This window comes from Neospora caninum, chromosome VIIa (genome assembly GCF_000208865.1).
Source record: "Neospora caninum Liverpool complete genome, chromosome VIIa".
Lineage (NCBI taxonomy): Eukaryota > Apicomplexa > Conoidasida > Eucoccidiorida > Sarcocystidae > Neospora > Neospora caninum.
In genome coordinates, this window is record NC_018393.1 from 1,430,392 (window position 1) to 1,451,380 (window position 20,989).

A 20,989-nucleotide genomic window follows, 5' to 3' on the forward strand; every position below is an offset into this window, starting at 1 on the left:
AGGATGCCGCTGGAGGCGATTCCGCGCTTTGAGGTGGAGAATTTGAAGGCCTCCGTACGGGATCGGAAACGAAGAGGAAACAGAAACGGAGCCGAGGGGAGGCGGGAACGGCACACCTCTCCCGCAAAAGGGAGGCTGTCGCTGATTCTCGAAATAGCCGGCGAGCTTTGGGTCAAGAGCTGCAACACGTGCACGCCAACTCTCCGGGTGTACGTACACCTCAGAACGTCGTTTTCTCTGAAAAAACGGGGAGACTGGATGAAGCCGTAGGAAGAGAGGAGCAAAGGCACGCCCGGTCACACCGCTTTCCTTTTTCCAAGAGAGGCGGGCAAGAGTCTCGAGTCTAGAAGGTGAAAATCGCAGCCCACGGCTTCTGAGGTTTCAACAGAAAATCCCATCTTTCCTTGAAACGGTGTGGAAGCGGCCTTGCGTCTCCTTCACCAGATTCGCAAGTCTCTCTCTCTCTCGACGTCATTCAACTCGCTCTCACACCCCGCGCGTCTCCCTCTCTCCTGCACGAAGGGCGCTTCCCCTTCCTCCCACTTCGTGTCCCTTCTTCTGGTGACCGCTTCCTTCTCTTCTGTGAATGTTTTCTCTCTTGTGAAAAAGGGACAGAACGAAAACTTCAGCCCGATGAGGCGCGGAAAGCCTCCATGTGTCGGTTGTTCCCTTTCTCACCGCTCGCTCGCCGCGAGTTCCAGACCCTCGAGTGTCTCGCGTCTCCACCCTCTCCACTCTCTCCACTCTGTACCTCGCTCTTGCCTTGTCTCTCCGGCGTTTCTCTCTGTACTTCGGGTTCTTTCCGTCAGTCTCCTCGACTTTTTTCTCTGTCTCTTCGCGCGGCCTTCCGATGTGTCTCCTCGCTCGCGCCTCACACAGCGCCCTGTTTGACGGCGCGCGGCGCGGTCGGGCTCGGCTAGCTGCGCGGCGCGGCGCCGGGCACACGCCCCGGCTCAGCGGTTCCCCTCTCGCCTTCAGAGTCCCTCGCCGTAGACCGGCGCGTCCCAGGCGGGGAAAAAGTTTCGAAACCCGCACGTCGACGTTGCCGAACCTAGATCCTCAGTTTCAGCGACGTCGCCTGTTGGAGGGAAAGAATACCCGGCTGTCCTCATCCCCGGCTTCGAGTGCCGACACCACTGCCCTCGAGCCTCTCCTGCCGTGAGCAAAATCTCTCTTTTGTCGGCGGCGCTTCCACGCTGCGGGAAAACGGTCTTTTGGGTGAAAACGGGGGGTGTCGGCGGCCTCTTCGCACGCCGGTGACGAAAACACCCCCTCCATAATTACGACGACACAAGTCCGAGCGAGAAAAACGAGCTCGGCGTCTCCCTCGGCGGTTCGAGTGTGTGTCCATCTCCACTGTCGTGATGCGCCGGTGTGGAGATAAGTCAGGAGACGTTCTTGCGTCGCCTCGCGTCCTGCGCGTCTTCTTCGCTGAGACGCCATGAATCGGGTCAGGCGCCCCAGAGTAGTCCTTCCTTCCTCCGAGCCGGGGTCTCCGTTCTCGCGGCCATATGTGCCTTCGGAGCCTCTCCAGTCTCGTCCCCCTCGCCTCCCTGCTTGTTCTTCCCTTGCCTCGCCCTCTCCTTGCATTGCATGCGCGTCGCCCGTTTGCCTTCTTCGCCGTCCACAAATGTCGGTCGCTCTTCCACCCCCGCGCCGTTCCCTGCGGCCGCGAGTTGCTTTCCGAACTTCCCTGGCCCTCCTCGCTGTCGCCACGGCGTGTCTCTTCTCTTGTGCGGCTCTCGCGTCTTCTGAAGTTGACTCCGACCGCAGTCAGGCTCCCCCGCGACGCCTAGAGGCAGGCCCAGAGAGCCTGCAGCCTCTCCAAGAGGCAAACGCTGAGAGCCTGCAGCTTCTCCAAGAGGCAAACACTGAGAGCCTTCAGCCTCCCCAAGAGACAAACACTGACAGCCTTCAGCCTCTCCAAGAAACAAACACTGAGAGTCCTAAGCGACGCCTTAAAATGCGACAGGAGGTATCTTTTTCCACGACGCTGCGCCCCGCCGGCTCCTCGCGGACACCCACTGGAGGGGAGACGAAGGAGTCCACTGCAGGTTTCGCGAAGCGGCGCGGCGGAACGGAAGAACCGAAGAAAGAACCGCGCCCCGCCGCGAAGGACGAGAGGAAGGCCGTCGAAGCTCCACTGGAGAAGCCTCCGCGGCGGAACCCGGAAGAGGCGGGAAGGGACGACGCCGAGCTCGAGAAGCGACGGAAGGCAGAAGCAGAACCGCAGCCTGCCGAGAGTTTAAAGGTGCGCCTTGTAAGGCCAGCTGGAGTCGGAGAGCAAAACCGGAAGTTTGTCGCGAGCGGCGAAGGGCCGGAAGAAAGCGAGGGACAGGACGCGACAGGGAGAGGAGAGCGGCTCGAAACCGACCGGGGAAACATATTAAGCCGAAACAAGGAACGAGTTGAGACGGCGCAGAACACGACAACGACTGAGACAAAGTGTGGATGGCCCAAAAAGGGGGAAAGGCAGATGAACAGAAGATGAGTATCTTCCTCCTCTGTCCGTGTCACTCTCTCTCTCTCGCTTTCTCTCCCTGTATCTGTTCTGTCCCTGCATCTCCTTTTCGCTCAGGCACCACATCACCACGTGCGAGTGTGAACTTTTTGTCGACTGCCGTTCAGGACCATGTGCGAATCGAGGACATCGACGGTCCGGAGTCTCGAATGTCTCGCGACTACGTTCCACGCCCGTCCAACCCCTTCTACGGACACCATTCTCTCGGAACGAAAGGCAAACACCTTGTGTACCCCTCGGGTCTTCCCTACGTGTACGAGGCCGTCGCGACGCACTCTCCGTCCCCGTCCCCGGCCTCTCTCAGTCTGTCTGAGCCGGGGGCGTGTGCCTTCTTCCTGTACGTACACCCGCTGTATCCGACCTACACGAATTCCGGGGACCCGACTCGTGTCCCAGGGCCGAATGGGGGCGCGTACGAGTCGGCGAGTACGCTGTGGTACTGGCAGCTGCGCGAGCTCCGGCGGCGCGGCGAGCACGACGTGGCGGTCCTCTTTTTTCCTCACTTCCACCCTCGCATGCTGTCTGTGGGGAGCCTCGCCCACGCGCGGAAAACCCGCGGCAACCGGCGGACGTCCGAGGCGCAAGGCATCCGCCAGCACGCCGGCTGGTTGGCGAGTCAGACGCGGACGGTCCTTGAACTCCTGTTGGGAGAGGCGTCTCGCGAGGACGGAGGAGCGCAGCCGCCCGCGGCCGCCGACGGCGAGTCTGGAGACGCCCGCGAGACGCGGACCGGCGAACAGATAGGCAGCGCGGGCGACGACGGCGCGTCGCTCTTGCGGGCGGCGGGGCTGCTCGACCTGCAACAGAAATGCAGGCGATGGGACGTCTTCTTCCTCGGCTGGGGCACCGGCGGACTGTCGCTGCGAGCGATGCTGTCCCTTGGAGCCGCGATGTGGGTCAACAAGGAAGGCTGGTTCGAGGAAGTGACGAAACTGCATGCACTCTTTGAAGCGGTGGGTGTGCAGGCGAGTGCCGAGACCGAGGCGACCGAGCAGGTTGAGGTCGACGCCTCCGGAAAGAGAGGGGTCGTAGTCCCGGAGGCAGGTGCGTCGTCCAGGAAGACGCGAAGTTCCCACAGAGGCCAAACGCAGGCTGGGGAAGAGCGCGACGCGCCTGCGTCTTCCGGTCGGAGCGCAGACTGGGACTCCAGACGTGGGACGAGCGAATCGAATGCCGCAGAGCTCGACTCAGAAGAGGCTACCGAGGGTGCAATCGCGGGTGCGCAGCCGGGCGCGCCGGCAGCGTCTGTACACCTGCGAACCGTCAGTTTCCTGGGAGTGCCGCACGCCGGCGTTGGGAGCCAGTCGGGAAAGAATCGCGGGATCGAGAAGCTCGGATGGACCAAATGGTTGATGGGCTTGGTGCCCGAGAGTTTGATGCGGCGGTTCGGGAACACGACGTACAGGCGGGAGTTGCTCCACGTGGACCCAGACCGCGTGCTCTGTTCCCTGGCCCAAGAGGAGAAACAGAACTACAGTTTCCCAGCGCGCGAAGGCTCGCTCCTCTCGGCCTTTGAAACCGTTCTCTTCTACGGGTTCCTGAACACGGAGTACGACTTCCCCACTTTGAGTCAGCTGGGAGTGAGCGAGGCACTCCTCCTGACGTCGGAAGCCGTCGACCTGCTGCAAAGCAACCCCGAGGCACAGAGCCGCTTCTTCTACATGAACCCCTTGCAAACGTCTCTGAACAAAATCGACATCATGGCCTCGACGCGGTTCGCGCCTCTCGTCCAGGACCGGAGCACATGCAGTTCGCTGTCCCTGAGGAAAGTGTACAGCTTCGTGCTGAAGGTACTCGAAGTCGTCAACCGTTACCAGACACCCAAGAGCGTCGTCCCGAGGCGCTACATCGCCCTGAAGGGTCGGAACTTCTACGACACGCCCGACGACGCCTCGTCCTGGACGCACCTCTTCCACGAGAAGGAGAAGCACGAGAACGCGGCCGCCTCCCGGTACATCTACATTCACCAGGCAGTCCGAATGATGCAGAGCGCCGAGGCTCAGGAACTGCCTTTCGACGATGACCACCACGAGCAAATCAGCGGCGCCTGGTTCTATCGCCGGGCTTGAAGATTCGCGCATGCGCGGAAAAGCAGACTCAAAATCGGCAGAAACGGTCGTGCGAGTCAGCCCTTTAATAGTTTGACAGGCGCGGGATTGGCGCAGATTGGGAGGAAAGAGAAGCGAGGGGATATGCGTTTCGAGGGAGAGCGCCAGGGGCGTGCTCGAAACAGCGAGGCGTCACGGGAAAGTCTCGATGCGAGACGTGATGCGTTTTGTCAGGAATTGGACCGCGAAGGGCTCTAGGGAAAGGAAGGGAAACAACAGACGCGGCGCCGTCTAGAGGTGTATGCCTTTTTACAGATGCAACTGTGGTGTCGTGTTCAACTGCGTGTGCACACGTAGGTGAGTTTTTCCCTTCTCCATTTGAATGTTTGGCGGTGTGCCAATCAAAGCTGAGCTCTAGGTCTCCGCAAAGATGTGCAACCCCACACGTTTTCGAATGGAGCAGTTAATGTTCATCGTGCCGACTGATGTGGGGACTGGCTTCTGCTTCCTTTTTTCCACGTTTTTTTGCGTGTGGCCAACAATCCGCGTCTTCCGCTGTTTGTCTTCTGCGGATATTCGTGTTCTTTCACGAGTCTGTCTCCAGTCCTCCGGATTCTGATCTGTGTCATTTCACTTCGTATGAGGACTCTCGATCCACTACAGCGCACAGTTGCGTTTCCAGGTCGGAACTGCGCACGTCCTCCGTGTTTGGCGTGGCGGCTGACAAAGAGACGCTTCTCGTTTCCACATGGAAAAAAAACGCGGGCTGTGTCACTTCTCCGCCGACGCAGCAGCACGGTCTCCCTTTTTTCTTTTGAGCCTCGCGGGTCCACCGGAGCGCTTGCGGGAAACAGGTTCAAACCGGCACACAACATGGCAGCGAGACAGACACTTGGTGGTGACGACGACTATTTGAAAAGTCAGTCCTGCCGCCCTCGGGGCGCGCATTCTGGCCGACGCCTCACGGGGCACAGAAAGATCGGCGCGACCCAGAGCGATTGACGATAGGGTAAATTTGAAAGCGGGATATCCACGTGCAGGGTGCTTGAATCGGCAGGTCGGTACGTCGACTCCGCGACAAGGTCAGATGGGCAACTGGAGATCGATCAAACGGTCCTCGTCGAGGTTCGCGTTCTCATGGGGAAACGAAGTCGTCTGTCGTTTTCTCTGCGCCGGAGCACGCACTGATGGTGTCAGGTCAGAAAATCACCTGATTCTCGTGTCGGCATTCCCTCAGACGTATTCTTACGAAGTCGGATCTACAGTCGTCGTAGGACGCCGAACGCTGGCCATCCGCACCTTTGCTTTTTCTCTCTCAGAAGAAGACCCGTTTACCTCTTTGATTTCCGCCGTCTCGCTTTCGACGCGTCAGGCGACCGGAAAGAGGCGCCAATTCGATGCAAAAGCATTCGCCGGTGACAACCTACCAGGAGTGACTATACGGCACAGGAGCCTCTCGGTTCCCAACCTCTGTGTTTCCGACTCTTTTTTCGCCTGAAAGCAGTCCCGGCTAAAACGCACGTTTGCTGCAAGTTGATGACTCCTCCGAGTTGACGGCTGCGCGGTTAGCCGAACGCAGCATTGTGACTCTTGCAGTTTCCGGGATTTGTGACATGCATTGAGGACTGGTCCTTTTTAGGAGGAGAATGGTACTCTTTCGGCCAGGGGCGCCTCCCGACACGAGGAATTCCTCCTTTCGAGGAGTCTTTTCCTTAGGCCTGCTCGAGACACAGGCAGCGCCTGCTAGTTACCGTGTCAAAATGCAGATATACAAGGTGCGCATTCGGGAGTGGAAAGGCCACAAGAGAAAACACAGAGATCCATGTGGCTTGGGGAGCGTTCCGCGTAACGAGCAACCCGGTGATGGCGATCTCCATTTGCTACATCTCCATGGCCGGAAGGCTAAAATCAACCACAACTCTAGACTCGCTTTCTTTCGGGACCACACACATGTACATATTTCACCCTTATATACCGGCAATAAGGCAATGGTATGCATAAACACGGACGATTATATTTATATACATATATATATACATATGATTTATATATATATATGCAGATCGTTATTTTGGTTGTTTTATATGATTTATATCTATATCTATATATATTAGGGTTTAGGGTTTAGTTATAAATCATATAAAACAATGTTTTGAGCGTACATGATAAGTGATCGCCGTGTACAATCTCAGGTCATCTCTAGGGACTCGGGTTCAGGCGAACGCATGTCTAGTGGAAACATATGTCTTGACTGTTGACATATCTTTGTTGGTTCGGTTGCTTCTCCTACAGACGCTCTGCACTTTCCAGCGATGGTACGATTCATTCTCTCGGGTTTGCTTCCCACTTTTCGGCCCCAAAACGCCTCCTCGTTGGCATCTCGGTGCCCAGACTGCTTCGCGGCTTGACTGCCCGTCTGTGTTTTTCTTTTCTTGTGCCTTTTCGTCACGGCGCAGAACGGACAGGAATGCGTCCGGTAAGGCAGGTGTATCTCTTGCTTTCTCGGTTCTCTGGGCGGCTCGGTTTCTGTTTGAGCAAACGTTGTCTGCAGTCTGTACAACTGTGCACTTCTTGATTTGTGGTTGCCTTCCTCGCCTCTGGGTGTGTCGCCGTCTCTCTCTAAAGCACACGCAATTCAAACGGTACTTCTGTGTATCTTCCCACGAAGCAGGCCGACGGCACTCGACAGCAGAACGGCCGATTTCCTCGCCGTGTTCTCATCGCGTTCCTGCGCTGTCTCGGATGACACGATCGGACTGTTCCCGTATTTCTCTTTTTCCTACGTCTTTCTCGGTTTTCTTTTTCAGAACTTGGAAACGGTCTTTCGTCGTTCACTCCCTGGACGCGCCCTATTAAAGCTCGCAGTGAGGGGTCGGAACGGGCGAAAAACGAGACCGAGGCTTTGCCCGCTTCTCCTTTTTCCTCGCCACACCCGCCCGGCGCACGCCCCCTGCCCTCCCGCCTTCTCCTGTCTGCCGAACGCAGCTTTCTTCTCCGGAGTGAAGGTTTTTACCGCGGCGTCGTGTTTTCTTGGCAAAAAACCCCGAGAAACGCCACGCGAAAACAGTTTCCCCTTTCATCCCCAAAAACGCACACAAAAATACACCTCTGTTCCTGCGTTCTTTTGTTAAACCTCGCTGCGTATTTGTCGAATTGTTTCGCCCTCCGCTCACGTGCCAGCACATTCCAGCGGTCTTTCTGTCAAGTACGAGAGAACCTGGTCCCGTTTTGCGTCGTTTGTTTTCCATTTTCCCTCTGTTTTCGGCAGCAATAGAAGCGAAAAACTGCAAAAACCGAACCGGCGCAGCCTCCCGTGCGCGCTCTGTCTTCAAAAGAAAAGTATCCGCCGGGAGGAGAGCCGGCAAAAAGCCGCGTTCTTCTTCCGGTTGGACTTCCGTCCTCGGTTTCTTTCGCCACCAACGCCTCCATAGAGCCCGTCTGCGAAAGGGCCGCTCTTTGCGGACCCAGACCGCCGAGAGTGAACCTCTTTTTTTCCTCCAGCAAGAGCCTTCTCTTGCGTCGTTTTCCTCTCCACCAACGTCTCCCTTGAAGAGTGCAAACAATCAGCCTCTATCACGCCCCTTGCAAAGAGAGTCGCCTCCAGTTCCGACCTGTTTGCCGTTCCTGTGGACGATGTAAAACGGTCCCAGAGGAACCATGGAGCTCCACAATGCTCCATAGATCCGTGCATTTCCGATATGTCTGTTGTCGGCCGTGTATGCATGTGCATCTGTGTATTTCGTCCCGTGGAGGTGCCCATAATCCGCGGGTGTATGGACAGTGGCTTTCGGTCCCCGCAGCATCGTTTTTCAGATTTTCAGTTTGTGCATAGAGTGTCGCCGTTTGGCGCGTTCCATCGGACATCCATGCTGACACCCGCGTTCTCCGCTTGCCAACGGAGAGCCCTGTAGATGTTTCTCTTGTCTGGCGAGAAAGGCGCCCGGCCAGCTCTCTCTCGCGCTCCGACAACTTTCTTCCAGTCGCGCGTCTTCCGCTCCAAGCCCAACTGAAAACGGCCCGCGCGCGAGCCTCCCGCCGGCGGTTTATTCCGGTCGCCCTACAGCGGCCTCACCAGTCACGGGGACAGTTCTCTCGACGCAGCCAATATGCCTTCTTTCCCATGCGCGCGGCCTCTTGTCCCTCGCGTCACTCTCTTTGGGTGCTCAGCCTGCACCGCCTCTCGGCCCGCGGCTGTCCAGAGAGGGTTTCCCCTCGGCCTTCATGTTCTCCCGTTTTCCCTAGCCCTCGGACAGAGGGGGCTCCGAATGGCTGCTTTCGCGGGCCGCATGCGTTCCTGATTGCCTAGCCAAGCATTTCCACACTCCAAACCCTGCCGTGGTCGGGACGACGCGAACAGTGCGTCCTCTCGCGACAACTTCCTCTCTCGCCTCAGTGCTTCTGCGTCGCTCTTTGGTGTCTCTCTTCGTTTGCGGGCCGGTTTCTCGTCAGAGATCGCCCTGGCCGCAACAGATACCGCCAGAACGGAGGAGGCTCTGGGGCCTGTCTCTATCCCTTCGCGAGGCTGTGTGTCTCCGCTTTTCTCAGGGTGGTTCTCGGAGTCGTTCGCAGTTTATCTCCGTCTCTCCCGTTACCGCGCACCTGTGGGGCGGCTCTCTGAGGCTGGGGCGCGTGTGTCTCCGCTCTGAGGTCCCGCCCTCTCGGTCTCGCCTCTTTCGCTGGATCCTTTCGGCGAAAGATGCTGCACACTCCCCTCTCAGTCTCTCTCCCTGTCCTCCCTAGTGGGCTCTGAAACCCCCAAGGCGAGAGCATCCAAATCTCGCAAATAGAGCTTCCTGACTCCACCTCTCCCCCCTGCTCCTTCTCTCTTCTTGTGCCGTGAAGAGTTCTCGTTTCCCTCGTTCTTTCGTCCTCCCGCCGACTCAAAAACGCACTGTCTCTCTGCTGGCGCGACACCTTCTCTGCGAAATGGCGACCGCCTCGGCGAGTCGAGAAAACGGCAGCGAGGAGGAAGCGCTCGCCGCGCTCCGCCGGGTGTTGCAGGCCTGGTCGGGGTCTCCCCAGGCGTCGGCGGGGGAGCCCGAAAGCGATGTCGAAGGGACGGACGCACGCGCCCTGAAGAATGCGGCCTTCCTTGACTCCCTGCTACAGCTCGTCGCGCAGTTGGAGCGTCTCAACGGCGACGCAGGCAGATCCGAGAGAGGCATTCTCAGCGACGCCCTCTGCGCCGGGGACGCGAGACACCTGGAGCCTGTCGCAGGTGAGCCGTGCGCACAGTCCGAGGCCAGCGCAGCCGTCTGCGGCCTCTTGACCTCGGAGCTTCCCCTCTCCGTTGCCGAGTCGCACGCCTACGTCAGGCGTCTTCTGCATCGCCAGCAGCTGGAGCGTTTGGAACCTTCCGGCCGAGACTGCCGACCACGCCCGGAGAGCCTCCCTGGGACCGGGGCTGTCTCCGAACCGAAACGGGAGATGCCGTGCTTCCCCTTGTCTCGAGGCGAGGTGGAGCCGGCGGGGCTGCGCCGTGCAGGCAGCCTCCCGTCGCCGGCTGCGCTCTTTCGACCTTCGCCTGCCTCGCTGCTGGTGGCGTCGCCCTCCGCACGGTACTGTCCGAAGAGACCCCGGCACGCGCCGCCGGCGAGTCCGCCGCAGCTGGACGACAGTTTCATCCGAGCAATCCTCTCGGGCGAACACAGGCCGCTGCAACGCCGAACGGAAGAGGCAAGACGCGCTCGCGAGAAACACGTCAAGGACGAGGCGATGAATGGAATCGACGCCGACGCCCTCAAACGCGAACACTGCGAACGGTGGAAAGCCCACGTCGGCGGCCTCTTCATCCCCATCTTCGACACAGACGACGAATACCGAGACGACTACGACCCTGGTGAGCACATGTGTGCAGCAACTGATCTTCACGCTTTAGGGTGCGACCGGACATATACAGACGGCAATCTACACAGATATATATGCATATACATATATAAGCATATATATATATATATATATATATATATGGTGCTGTTGGATATAGAGAAGTGACTGTTTCTGACGCCTTTTTTGTGGTGTCGATTGCGTTCTCTGTGTCGCTTTTTGAGAAGGTCGGTGTGTGTGTTGCCTTTTCTTTGTAGGTTACCGAATCTTGGACTTGGCTGAAGCTCACTACATTCACGACTGCCACACGTTCCGGCAGAACCCCGTGGATTTGGTGGGGGGTCTATCTGCATGTAGCCGCCGGCCGCGGCTCTCTGCGCACCTCGAGCGGATCTACGCGAGTCGGCGAAGCGCGTCTCTGCGAGACGTGCGCCTCGAGGCTTCGCGGTGCGCGGCTGCTGCCGCCGCCTCGGGAGTCAAGAGCGAAGGTCCAGGCGAGGCCTCGCAGCTGCCAGGATCCTGCTACGCCGCCCCGCATGCGGGCAGCGGGGAGCGTCGAGGCTCGCCGCAGTTCGGCGCCTGGGGCAGCGCCTCCGGCGCGGGGGGACAGGAGCCACGGCTCGGCGAGGGCAGGACTTCCCGCGTGGGCCCTCGCCCCGCGTTCGCTCCAAGCGGTCCAGGGACAGGAGCCAGCGGGGCCGGGCGGTCGGCTTCCCCGTCGTTTGGTCTCCGAGAGGACCAGGAACTGGAGACTGCGCGCAAAGACTCGCACTGCGTCTTTGAGTTTCGTCGCGATCCTGCAGAGAGCGCGAGGGACGCGTCGCAGAGGGGGAAGGAGGCCGGTCGGGAACCGCGGGCTGTCTCCCTCGAGGACGAGCTGGCCGACTGCACCGTGCAGGTTTCCTCCGTCTTTTCGACGTCGAAGTCGCCCTTCGCCAGCAGCCCCGCGCCCGAAGAGACAGACGGTGCCGGCCCCGCCGCTGGGTCTGGTGGCTCTTTTGCGCTCACGCCGTCAGCGCGAGGCTCCCGGCCGGCCGTCCCGGGGGCGGAGACCCGCGCGGTGCGCGTGGAGACGCCTGCAGGCGGGGGTGACCGGAGTACCTTGTCGACCGCGGAAGAGGAGCAACTCGCCGCGTACGAGAGAGAAATGAAAGTCTGCCAGGCGTGGCGGGATCGGTATTGCAACGGAGACCCTGCCGCGTTTCGCGCGCGTCAACAGTCCACTCGGTCCGCCTACATTCTCTCGTTTGAGGGCTGCAGAGACGCCGAGCCGGCCGAGCGAGTCGCGCCTTCTCTCGCGAGCGACGGCCTCGCCCCGTTCTTGCGGCCCCTGTACCCCAAGAGTGACGATGCCTTTTACCCAGTGCGCGTCCTGCCTTTCTCGCGCCGCGCCGGGCACAGCGACAGGCGCTCAGCGTCCAGAAGCGTCGACAGAGAAGAGCTCGTGCGCGAGGAGACCCGGACGGACGGCGCGGAAGCTGGCGAGAGCGAGCGCGCAAACAAGGCCGCGAAAGCGAGCGACGCGTTGTCCCAGCAGGGGGGCGTCGGCGCGACGCGCGCGCCCCGGACCAGCGGCGCCGAGGACAGGGGCGAGGACGCGCCGGGGATCGAGGGTGCCCAGACGGACTCGGCGAAACGCCGAATGCAACGGGACAGCGTAGTCGCGACGCAGGCTGCGCAAGGACATGGGGCGAGAGACAACGGCGCGCCGGCGATCGTCTACGACTGCTTCCATCTCAAAGTGGTCTTTGAGCGCGGGCGCACCGGCTTCGAAGACCACCGGGAACTCGTCCTCCCGCCGGGCACGCTTCTCGCGGGCCGGTACCAGGTCGAGAAAGAAGTAAGTCGAAAGCTGGGGGAGGGAAAACGGAGGGCGGAAAGAACGGCCAGGGGATTCAACTCTTGTGTGGGTCGGGGAACAGAGAAAGAGTCCCAACTGAGAGGCTCGCCGGCGATGGCAGAGCTGAGAGAGCGATGGGAGGGAGGTCAGGGTGCACGGGGAAAGGGGCGACGCGCGACAGGAGGAAGCGAGACAAAGGAGACAGTCAAGTTTTTCGCACGGCAAACTGGAGACTGAGAGAGAGCCCCGCGAGTTTCCATCGGACGTCTCCCGGAGTCCTCGCTGTCTCTGCTTCGTTCGGCGTGCAGGTGGGCCGGGCTGCTTTCTCGCGGTGTCTCCGGTGCATCGACACCGTGACGAACCGACAGGTGTGCCTGAAGGTAAGCAACATCTCCGTCTTTGTCGCGTTTTTCGTCTTTCGCGTCCGTTGTTCGCAACCCGCGTGCCGTGCAATGATCGGCCCCTCTGGAAGGTTGCGTTCTCTCGCTTCCCTGCAGAGTTTCCGCAGCATGTCGGCGCTTTCTCTGTCTTCAGGTGATTCGGAATGAGAAGGAGTACATGGATCAGTCTTTGGACGAGGTGAAGACGCTGCGTTTTTTGAGTGCGAACGGGGACCCTGACGCGTTGCATTTTTTGCGTCTGTGCGACTTCTTCTACCACCGCGAGCACTTGGTGTTAGTCACCGAGCTGCTTTCTCAGAATCTCTACGAGTTCTCTTCCTTCTTCCGGAAGAACCACTTGCCGTCGTTCTGGACGGTCGGGAAGATTCAGCGCGTCGCCCAGGAGCTGCTGGTTGCCTTGCGCTTCGTCCACTCCCTCAACGTCGTGCACTGCGACTTGAAGCCGGAAAACATTCTGCTGCAGCCCCAGGCGATCACCGACACGCGCTTCTACAAGACTCTCTCGCAGCAACAGCCGAGCGCAGTTGTCGCGCAGGTGTTTGACGAGCGCGCGTGCCGCGAGAGAGACCTCGCCTCCGACCGAGAAGGCCTCGCTGTCCTTGCCAGGAACGGAGCTGTCGGGACTGCGCACGCGTCGCCGCTGTCGCCGTTCTCCCTCCAGTACGGGTCTTCCGCGTCCGGCCCCGCCCCGGGTGTCTCCAAGTCCCTGTCTCCAGAGGCCGGTTTGCATGCGCCGGTGTCGGTGAAGCTGATCGATTTCGGGAACAGTTGCTTGACTTCCGACCCGTTGATCACGTACGTCCAGTCGCGGAGTTACCGGGCGCCTGAGGTGTTGCTGGAGCTGCCGTATGACACGAAGATCGACATTTGGTCTTTGGGCTGTGTGCTGTTTGAGTTGTGGACGAGCGTCGTGTTGTTCATGAACGACTCCGTCCATTCGCTTCTTGCGCGCATCGTGGGAATCATCGGACAGCTGCCCTGGTACATGGTGGAGAAGAGCCCCAAGAAGGAGGAGTTCTTCGACAGCGACGGGTACTTGTACGTGGTGTTGCCTTCGGAGAACGGCGAGTGGTCGCCCGGCGGGGAGGCCAAGGGAAAGGGCGTGCGGAGCCGCGAAGACGAGAAAAGTCGCGAGGAGGGAGACACAGACGGGAAGCGCAGTGGCCGGGACGCAAGCATGGACGCCCCGGGACGCATGCTCCGTTTTCTCTTGCCGAAACGGACCAGTCTGCGTCAGCGCATGCGGGCGACCGACGAGGTCTTCATTGATTTCCTGGAAAAGATGCTCATCATCGATCCCGCGCAGAGGTGGGACGCGAACCAACTCCTCAGTCACCCCTTCCTGGACAAGCACCGGTACGCAGACGGCCTGTAGACAAGTGGAGAGGTGGAAGAGGCGAGAGAGGCAAGACGCCGCGCTCGGGCCGACGCGTGTGCGTGCCGGTGTCGCGGCGAAGAAAAAGCAGGGATCGGGGTTTTTTCGTGACTTCCAGGCCGAGCAGGAACGCGCGCGTGTCTCCTGGGTCTCGGCGGGGTCCGTTTTTTCCGTTTGTCTTTTTTCGAGGAGTCGCGCAGCGAGGTGCTCCCCGTGAACATCCCTGGAAACGCAGGGCCGGGGGATCTGTCCCGCGTGTCTCGGACAGACGACCACCTCGCTCGGCTCGAAATTCGTCCCGTCTCTTTGCATGCAAACGCGCAAAGAGAAGGACCCTAAAAACATCTGTCGCGCCTTGGTAGAAAAACGCTCTGCATGAAACGCGAGAAATGCCTACGAACCTTCGTACATGTATCTGTGCCTTCCACAACCTGCGTGTTGTTGCGACATAGACTCTCGAAATGTGAGAAGTGCGGCTTCCCCCAACAGGAATCCGACACAGCGAAAGCGGGGTCGTTTGTCTCTTCCTGATCGCGGTTTCAAAACAGTCGCGCTGCCCAGCGTTGCGTTCTATGCCAGTGATGTGTATGTCTTTTTCCCTTGATTCCCCCCCCCCCCTCTCCCCCGCCCCCACGCGCGTTCTCGTTTTTACCGGATTCCCGGTGCGCTCGACAGCACAGTCAGGAGTTGTCTTGTTCTCTGGTCCTTATTGGGGGGAGATCTGAGGACGCGGCAAGCCGGGGCAGATCCACAGGGGTTTGGGCGCGAAGGCCTCGAATGGCGAGAGCCTCGTTTCTGCCGTGGATGCACGAGGCACGAAACACGGGAATGTGCGTGAGAGAGCTGCGGGGGTTGTGTCCCCGCATGTGTTCCTTTCTTTGTCAAGCATGCTTTGAAACGATTGCCACGCAAGAGGCACAAAACGCATCCACGCTCGTAGACCCGAGACCACCCTCTATATCGCATATGCAGATCCAAAAAAAGCGAACGGACGGTCCGGGCGCCCCCGTCGTCTCGTAAACGCGAACGCTCTTCATATCCCTGTGGGCATCTGACAGGGAGGGAGTGTGCGCGCCCGGAACCCTTGATTCGAGTGTCGCGACGTGAAGGGAACCACAAACCGGTAGCCGCGCGACAAAACACCGCGACTCGACTCTCACCATGTGTTTCTGGGGCACGTGAAAAAAGTCGAGACCACGTTGCGATCCTACAAGTCCCCGACAGTTCGCACAGCTCAGGTGTGGACGGGCGTTGATTGTTTTCGGTGTGCCCGTGTACAACAGGCGTTTCGCCAAGAGAGGCATCGGCCGACCCTCGCGTTGCGTGCCTCGGGTGCGGGTAGCGTGAGGAAGATCGACGGAATTCGCCGTGTGCAGTCCTGTTGAGACGGTTTTCAGACGCTCCAGAACGACTGACCGCCGCAAGCGGGTTTTCTCTCCCGTGTTCCCGTCTCGCCGACTGTGTCAGAAGGCCGCGTGTTGCCAATCGGCGCAGCTGAACTGTTGGAGCGGCGCAGATTGCAGGTGGAGCTTGCTGCAAAGCAAGTTTAGGTTTCCTCTCAACGATCCTTCACTGCCTCAGCAGCCCGGTTCTCTGTCGCGAAAAGACATTAGGGTGGCCGAATGCGCGAGACAGAGCAAGCAATTCTAGATCGCGCTGTTCTCCCACGAGCAAGCATCCCCATATAAGGCACCGAGCCTGAGACGGAAGGCCGTTCGCAGGCAGCGACGGCAGACTTCAGTGCAACGGTACATCCAGCTAAAGAGAAAGACTCCCTCCGCGACGGAGCTGAGGGTTGAAAGGGGCGTTTTTCCGTGTAACGCGGAAACGTCCTCGGTGTTCCTATCCACGATGAATCCTGCACGGCCTTTCCAAGGGATCAAGGCCTTATTACGACGCGTATTTTATTTCCTGCTGCACACCGAGGATGTTAGGTACGAGGTCACACCTGGCAAATGCTGGGCGTTTCTACAGGAATCAGATGCGGCCTCAGGGGAAGCGATGGCCATCCGCGTAGCTCGTCAACGTGAGCTCATAAACCAGAGATCAGCAGGCGTGCCAGCGGACTCGCTCGCACTCGCGCTTCCAAGCCAACATGAAGACCGGTAGACTACTGAAATCCAAACTCTCAGCGATCCTAACTTCCCGTCCCGCTGCTACTTGTCTAACTAGATGTTGAACGCTAGCAAATGCATGTTACTCCTGTTGTACCGCCAGGGATCCCCCCTATGTCAACTGTTCATGTAGTTGTGTCTGACTAGCCACATAGGTACACCGGCTCGCATGATGCCTCTTCCAGTCAAGGGAACCGGACGGACGGAAAACCTGGGGCCCAAACAAAGGCGAGAACTGCGTGTCTTCAGGCTCCGCCTGCGGTCCTGCCCTCTCCCGCGTGATACCAGATCTCACACGCCCATCCCGACGGCCACTACTATCGCTGAGGATATGCAAAAAGAAAGCGGCGTGGCACGCAACAGAAAAGTGGAACCTCTCGAGCCACTGGAGGTCAGACACGCCTCGTCCAAACTGAAATCGCACGTTCACCGTGATGGATATTCGGCCTCTTTCGTGCCGGCGAGCCTCGCGCAACCTGCAGCTTCTGACACACGAGCACTGGAAACGCGTTTCTGCTAAAAAGCGGTCTAGGCCCCGTCGACCTGTGTTGCCTGATTGTCGCGTGGAGATCAGAGCCAGTGGTTCTCTCGTCTGATTTTACTGCGTGTGCGCCGCCCCGTTCCCACTCCGACATACACGAGACGAGCAACTCTCTTCCTCTGTCATGCTTCTGTGCCAAGCCACAGCGGACGTGCGATTTTGTGAGCCGGCACAGCAGCCACGCGGGAGCAGGCGGAGGGTATGCCGTTGCTGACGTCGACTTGCAAGTTTTCTCGCAGTGTCTCGAGCGGACTGGCAGCATTAAAGGTGAAGTCTGCGAGTTCCGTGGGGCACGGGGAGCGCGCTTGTGCGTGCCTCGGCGGACGAGTCACACACACCCACACACCGAAAATGCGCATGCAAGTTCACTTGTATTTCAATTCCTCTGCGCATACGATTTGTCCGCGCTGCCCTGTCTCTCTCGTCGACTTCCCCTCAGCAAGACCCGCCGTACGCGCGAAAAACCAGGGGAATTGAAACCTTTGGGAGAACCCAGAACGGCCACGAGCATACAGTTCGACCACAAAAACAGTCGAGCGTAGATCCGAAATATCTATATATACACACGTAACTTGACACTCATGGGTTGGTGCACGTGAAACGCACACCTGTGGACATCTTTCAAATAGCCACCGAAAGTTTGTCGCTCGAGAGGCACAGAGAAAGGCGGACTCTGCTCCGCTCTCTCTCGTCACCTCAGGCGCGCCTGTCCCCCACCCCCCCTCCGCGACTCTTGAGTCTTGCTTTCCTTGGAACGGACACAAGCAGCCTGGGCAGCGAGCGCGAGGGATCTACCGGCAAAAGGGGGAACCTGCAAATGACGCCTAATGAGGACGGAACGGATTCCCCGCGCGTCTTTCTTTACACGGCATTTCACTCGTTCTCCACAAAGCGCGTCAGTGAAAGCTTCCCAAGCTCCAGGCATGATCGATCCTGTCCCCGCGGTTGCTCCTTTCTTTACACACGCCCGCATACAGATGCACGCGAATCTGCGGGGAAATCCCCATAAAACACACACTTATACACAAAAAAGGTGTATAGATATAAGTGCAGATCGGTGCTTCGATGTTGGAACAAAGGGAATCGACCGAGGAAAAAAACGGCTCTTTCTTTTCTCCCTTTGGAGAGACAAGAGACCCTTCTAGCAGCGAAAAGCTAGCGTTCCGCGCTCGGACCTCTGCCTCTTCCCTCCGTCGCACAGCTTCAAGCTTTATCTTAAAAGCACAAACAAACGTGTTTGCACGAAGCGCGCATCACACACGCACCTGCATGCAAGGCCCCAAACAGGCAGCGTCCCGTCTCTGCATGCACCTACTGCTCCGGCCGCAGGTACTCTCTCCACCGGATGACGTCGTCGACCGTCTCGCGGTCTTGGTGTTCCCCAAAGGAGCCTTCTTCCTTGGCGCGGAAGCGGATGGGATTCGTCTTATCGACGAAGATTCTCCTGAATTTCCGCGCGGTGTGCGTGTCCTCTGGCCCCTCCTCGCGCGCGTCTCTCGACGGCGAACCTCTGCTACCCCTCCCCTCCGCCTCTGGACTCTGCGCATCGTCGCCGAACCCTCTGTTTCTCGCAACCGTCCACAGCCAGAGCGACACGAGTGCGGCGCCCAGAGACAGCGACGCCTTGTTCCGGGAGAGGAAGCGCAGAGAGGCCCTGAAGCCTCTCCCGCGATTCGACCTGCGTGCGGAAAGGATTTGCGGCTCTCCCGCCTTCGCGTTCACTGCTTCGAACGCCGCCTCCAGACTGCGTCTCCCTGGCCGGGAACGATGCGCCGCTTGCAGACTCACCCGCCACAGAGGCACTGCGGGCAGAGTCGGACGCCCTGTGGCGTCGCCGTCCATCTGCTCGGAAAGAGGAAGCGCGTCGACCGCTTCCTCGCGATCCAAACCGAGCGACGAGATCCCCGCGGGGTGCCTGAGAGGCGCCGACTCCTCCGCGCCCTCGCGCCCTCCGGCCTTTGACCCCGTGGCGAAGAGACCGGCGTCTCCGCCTGCTCGTGCCCCGCCTGTCGACGACGAGATCTCCCTGCGCACCAGCGCCTCCGGCAGCGAGAACACGGGAGGACGCGAAGCGAGAGACGCTTGAAGCTGCGAAGAAAAGAACGGGCTGCGAGAGCGCGCGGCTGACGACGGAGCGCCGTCTAGGGAAGACGCGAGGGCGGCGTCTGCCTCCTCCTCGTGCCCAGGCGACGCCACGCCAGCGTTTCCCATCACAGGCGAAGAGAACATCGAGGCGAACGGAGACAACATGTGGAGTCGCCCGTTGTCCTTGCCGACGGGGAGCGACAACGCGAAAGATGAAGGGGAGAAGAGCGGATATGCAGAAGGTGCACGTGAAGACGGCGGGGACGAGGGCAAGGTCACTAGCGGAGAAGAACCCTGTGCACTCTCCCGAGGCGAAGAAGGGAAAGGCGAAGGAACACGGTCGCCATGCGCAGGAAGGCGGGAAGTCTCCTGAGCAGATCCGGCTCGAGGGAGACCCGCCTCGAAGTCCTCCAAGGAAGTGAGAGGCGCGAGAAAGTCGTCGGAAGAAAGCGCTTGAGGAAAGGACCAGTCGCGGGTGCTCTCCCCAGAAGCCGAGAGAGACTGCCTAGCTCCTGAAAAAGGAGACACTCGAGCTCCGCTGTCTCTCGCGGCTCGTGCCTGTGGAGGCCGCGTGAAGGCTGAGGCATCGCTTCCCTCTTCTCTCTTCGAGGAGAGCAAAAACGCAGACGGCGCGCGCGCCAGCCGACCTTCCTTGTCCAGTGGACGGTGCGAGGGCGCACAGGGAGGAAAAGATCTGTTTCCCAGTGTCTCGATGGACGCGGAGAGAGTGTCGTGGATCGCGTCACTGGCCGCAGTCTTTCCGCGCAGATTGTGGCTAGTCTTGGCCGATGCCTCGGCTTCAGAGACCCGCGAAGGGGCGGCGGACAGCGCCTCTCGCCTCTCCGGAGCTGGTGCGTTCAACTCCTCTGCGCGTTCTCTTTCCCCCCCATGCGCTTCTCCACTGGGAGGTTTACCCGCGCCGGGTACCCTCACACCCCCAGCTGCCACGGCACCTGACGCGCGGCAGAGCTCCGCCCATGCTGGGGAACCCGCGACGAAGAGAAGGGGAAGGAGGCGAAGAAACAGACTCTTGACAGAAGACGACGCGAGACGTGTCTTCGTCGTCTCGGGGCCTAAGGGGGACATGTGGAAGTGGTTGGGGCTGCGCGCGCGATGACCCCTCTCAAGACTACCTGGACTCTCAACACGCGGACGAAGGAAGGAAATATGGAGAAAAAGAACGGAGAGAAGGATTAAAACACAAGGGGAAGGAGAAAGGCCACCGGAAACGCCGCCTGTCTTCCGACTCTTCGGGGACTCGACACGAGTCGGCTGGGCAACCGTGCGACATGCGATTTGTCCGTGTCCCTCACACAGTGGTGACCTCGGCCCGTCCCTGTTCTTTGGTGCATCGGGCGAGAACCCGGAGCTCCCTGAAAAAAAACTTGGTCTTCGAGTTCAACGACGAGAAACACGAGATCCTCTCTTTCCGCCCGCTGTCACGACCGTCTGCTTGGAGTGAACGCGTGCGCTAACTGGGGTGCCCGGAAGACGTGCGGGGGCGTCCCTGCCCCAGACAGCGGGACGAGAGAGGACTAGAGCGGCGGACGACAAGAGATGCAGGGAAAGACGAGTGGACGAGAACACGAAAAAGACGGACACATAGTGCCCGGGAAAAGCGAACGGAGGAACGGCAGGTGTGACGCGCGCATAAGACAACAGACGGTCGCACCTCCGAGAAAAGGCGGGGAACAGACCCCTGATTTCCCACGTGGTTTGTCTCGAGCCTGCGTCTCCCAGCATGACATCGCCGCCCGCCGCCCGTTCGCTCCGACTTGCGCGTGTAGAGGACAGGATTTTCGACGTCGTGAGAAACAGAGACACACGCTACACCGTATACAGAGAAAGCCACTGAGGAGAGAAAACCTCGGGAAGAAGCGGCGAGCGGAGAACGCGGCAAAAAGATTTCTCTCTGTAACATTGCGTTCGTTCCACACAAACAGAAAACCACGTGTGCGTGAGCGCCGGCTGGAGTTCCGGTGTATGTACACCTGAAGCGATCTAACGGGTACGCTTGTCCACACGAGTCGACAAGCGAGGCGAATAGTATACTGTAAAACTAGGTCTACGGGTGCCGAGATTTCGAACTTTCCTCTACAAGCCCTTCCCCAAGCAGGAGACGGTGGAGCTGACACCTGGCGGGATTGGTCACACCGCTGCAGACCGAAATTTGCTCTTGCGTAGAAGGCAGTCACCGAGAGGAACCACGACGTGAACGTTGCTGTGACGCTACGTCAT

General features: G+C 59.5%; 3 protein-coding genes across 3 annotated transcripts; 2 read left to right on the forward strand and 1 right to left on the reverse strand.

Annotated features, from left to right (window-relative positions):
- Positions 1–1,630: 1,630 nt before the first annotated feature.
- NCLIV_020940 (conserved hypothetical protein) lies at positions 1,631–4,590 on the forward strand (the record flags this gene model as incomplete). Its single annotated transcript, XM_003882290.1, has 2 exons — positions 1,631–2,260; positions 2,629–4,590. The coding sequence occupies 2 exons, from the start codon at positions 1,631–1,633 to the stop codon at positions 4,588–4,590; spliced, it is 2,592 nt and encodes an 863-aa protein (XP_003882339.1).
- A 4,905-nt stretch (positions 4,591–9,495) lies between these two features.
- On the forward strand, positions 9,496–14,011 carry NCLIV_020950 (putative CMGC kinase, Dyrk family; the record flags this gene model as incomplete). Its single annotated transcript, XM_003882291.1, has 4 exons — positions 9,496–10,408; positions 10,653–12,235; positions 12,544–12,615; positions 12,770–14,011. The coding sequence occupies 4 exons, from the start codon at positions 9,496–9,498 to the stop codon at positions 14,009–14,011; spliced, it is 3,810 nt and encodes a 1,269-aa protein (XP_003882340.1).
- A 3,966-nt stretch (positions 14,012–17,977) lies between these two features.
- Positions 17,978–19,837, reverse strand: NCLIV_020960 (conserved hypothetical protein; the record flags this gene model as incomplete). Its single annotated transcript, XM_003882292.1, has 1 exon — positions 17,978–19,837. The coding sequence occupies one exon, from the start codon at positions 19,835–19,837 to the stop codon at positions 17,978–17,980; it is 1,860 nt and encodes a 619-aa protein (XP_003882341.1).
- Positions 19,838–20,989: the final 1,152 nt, after the last annotated feature.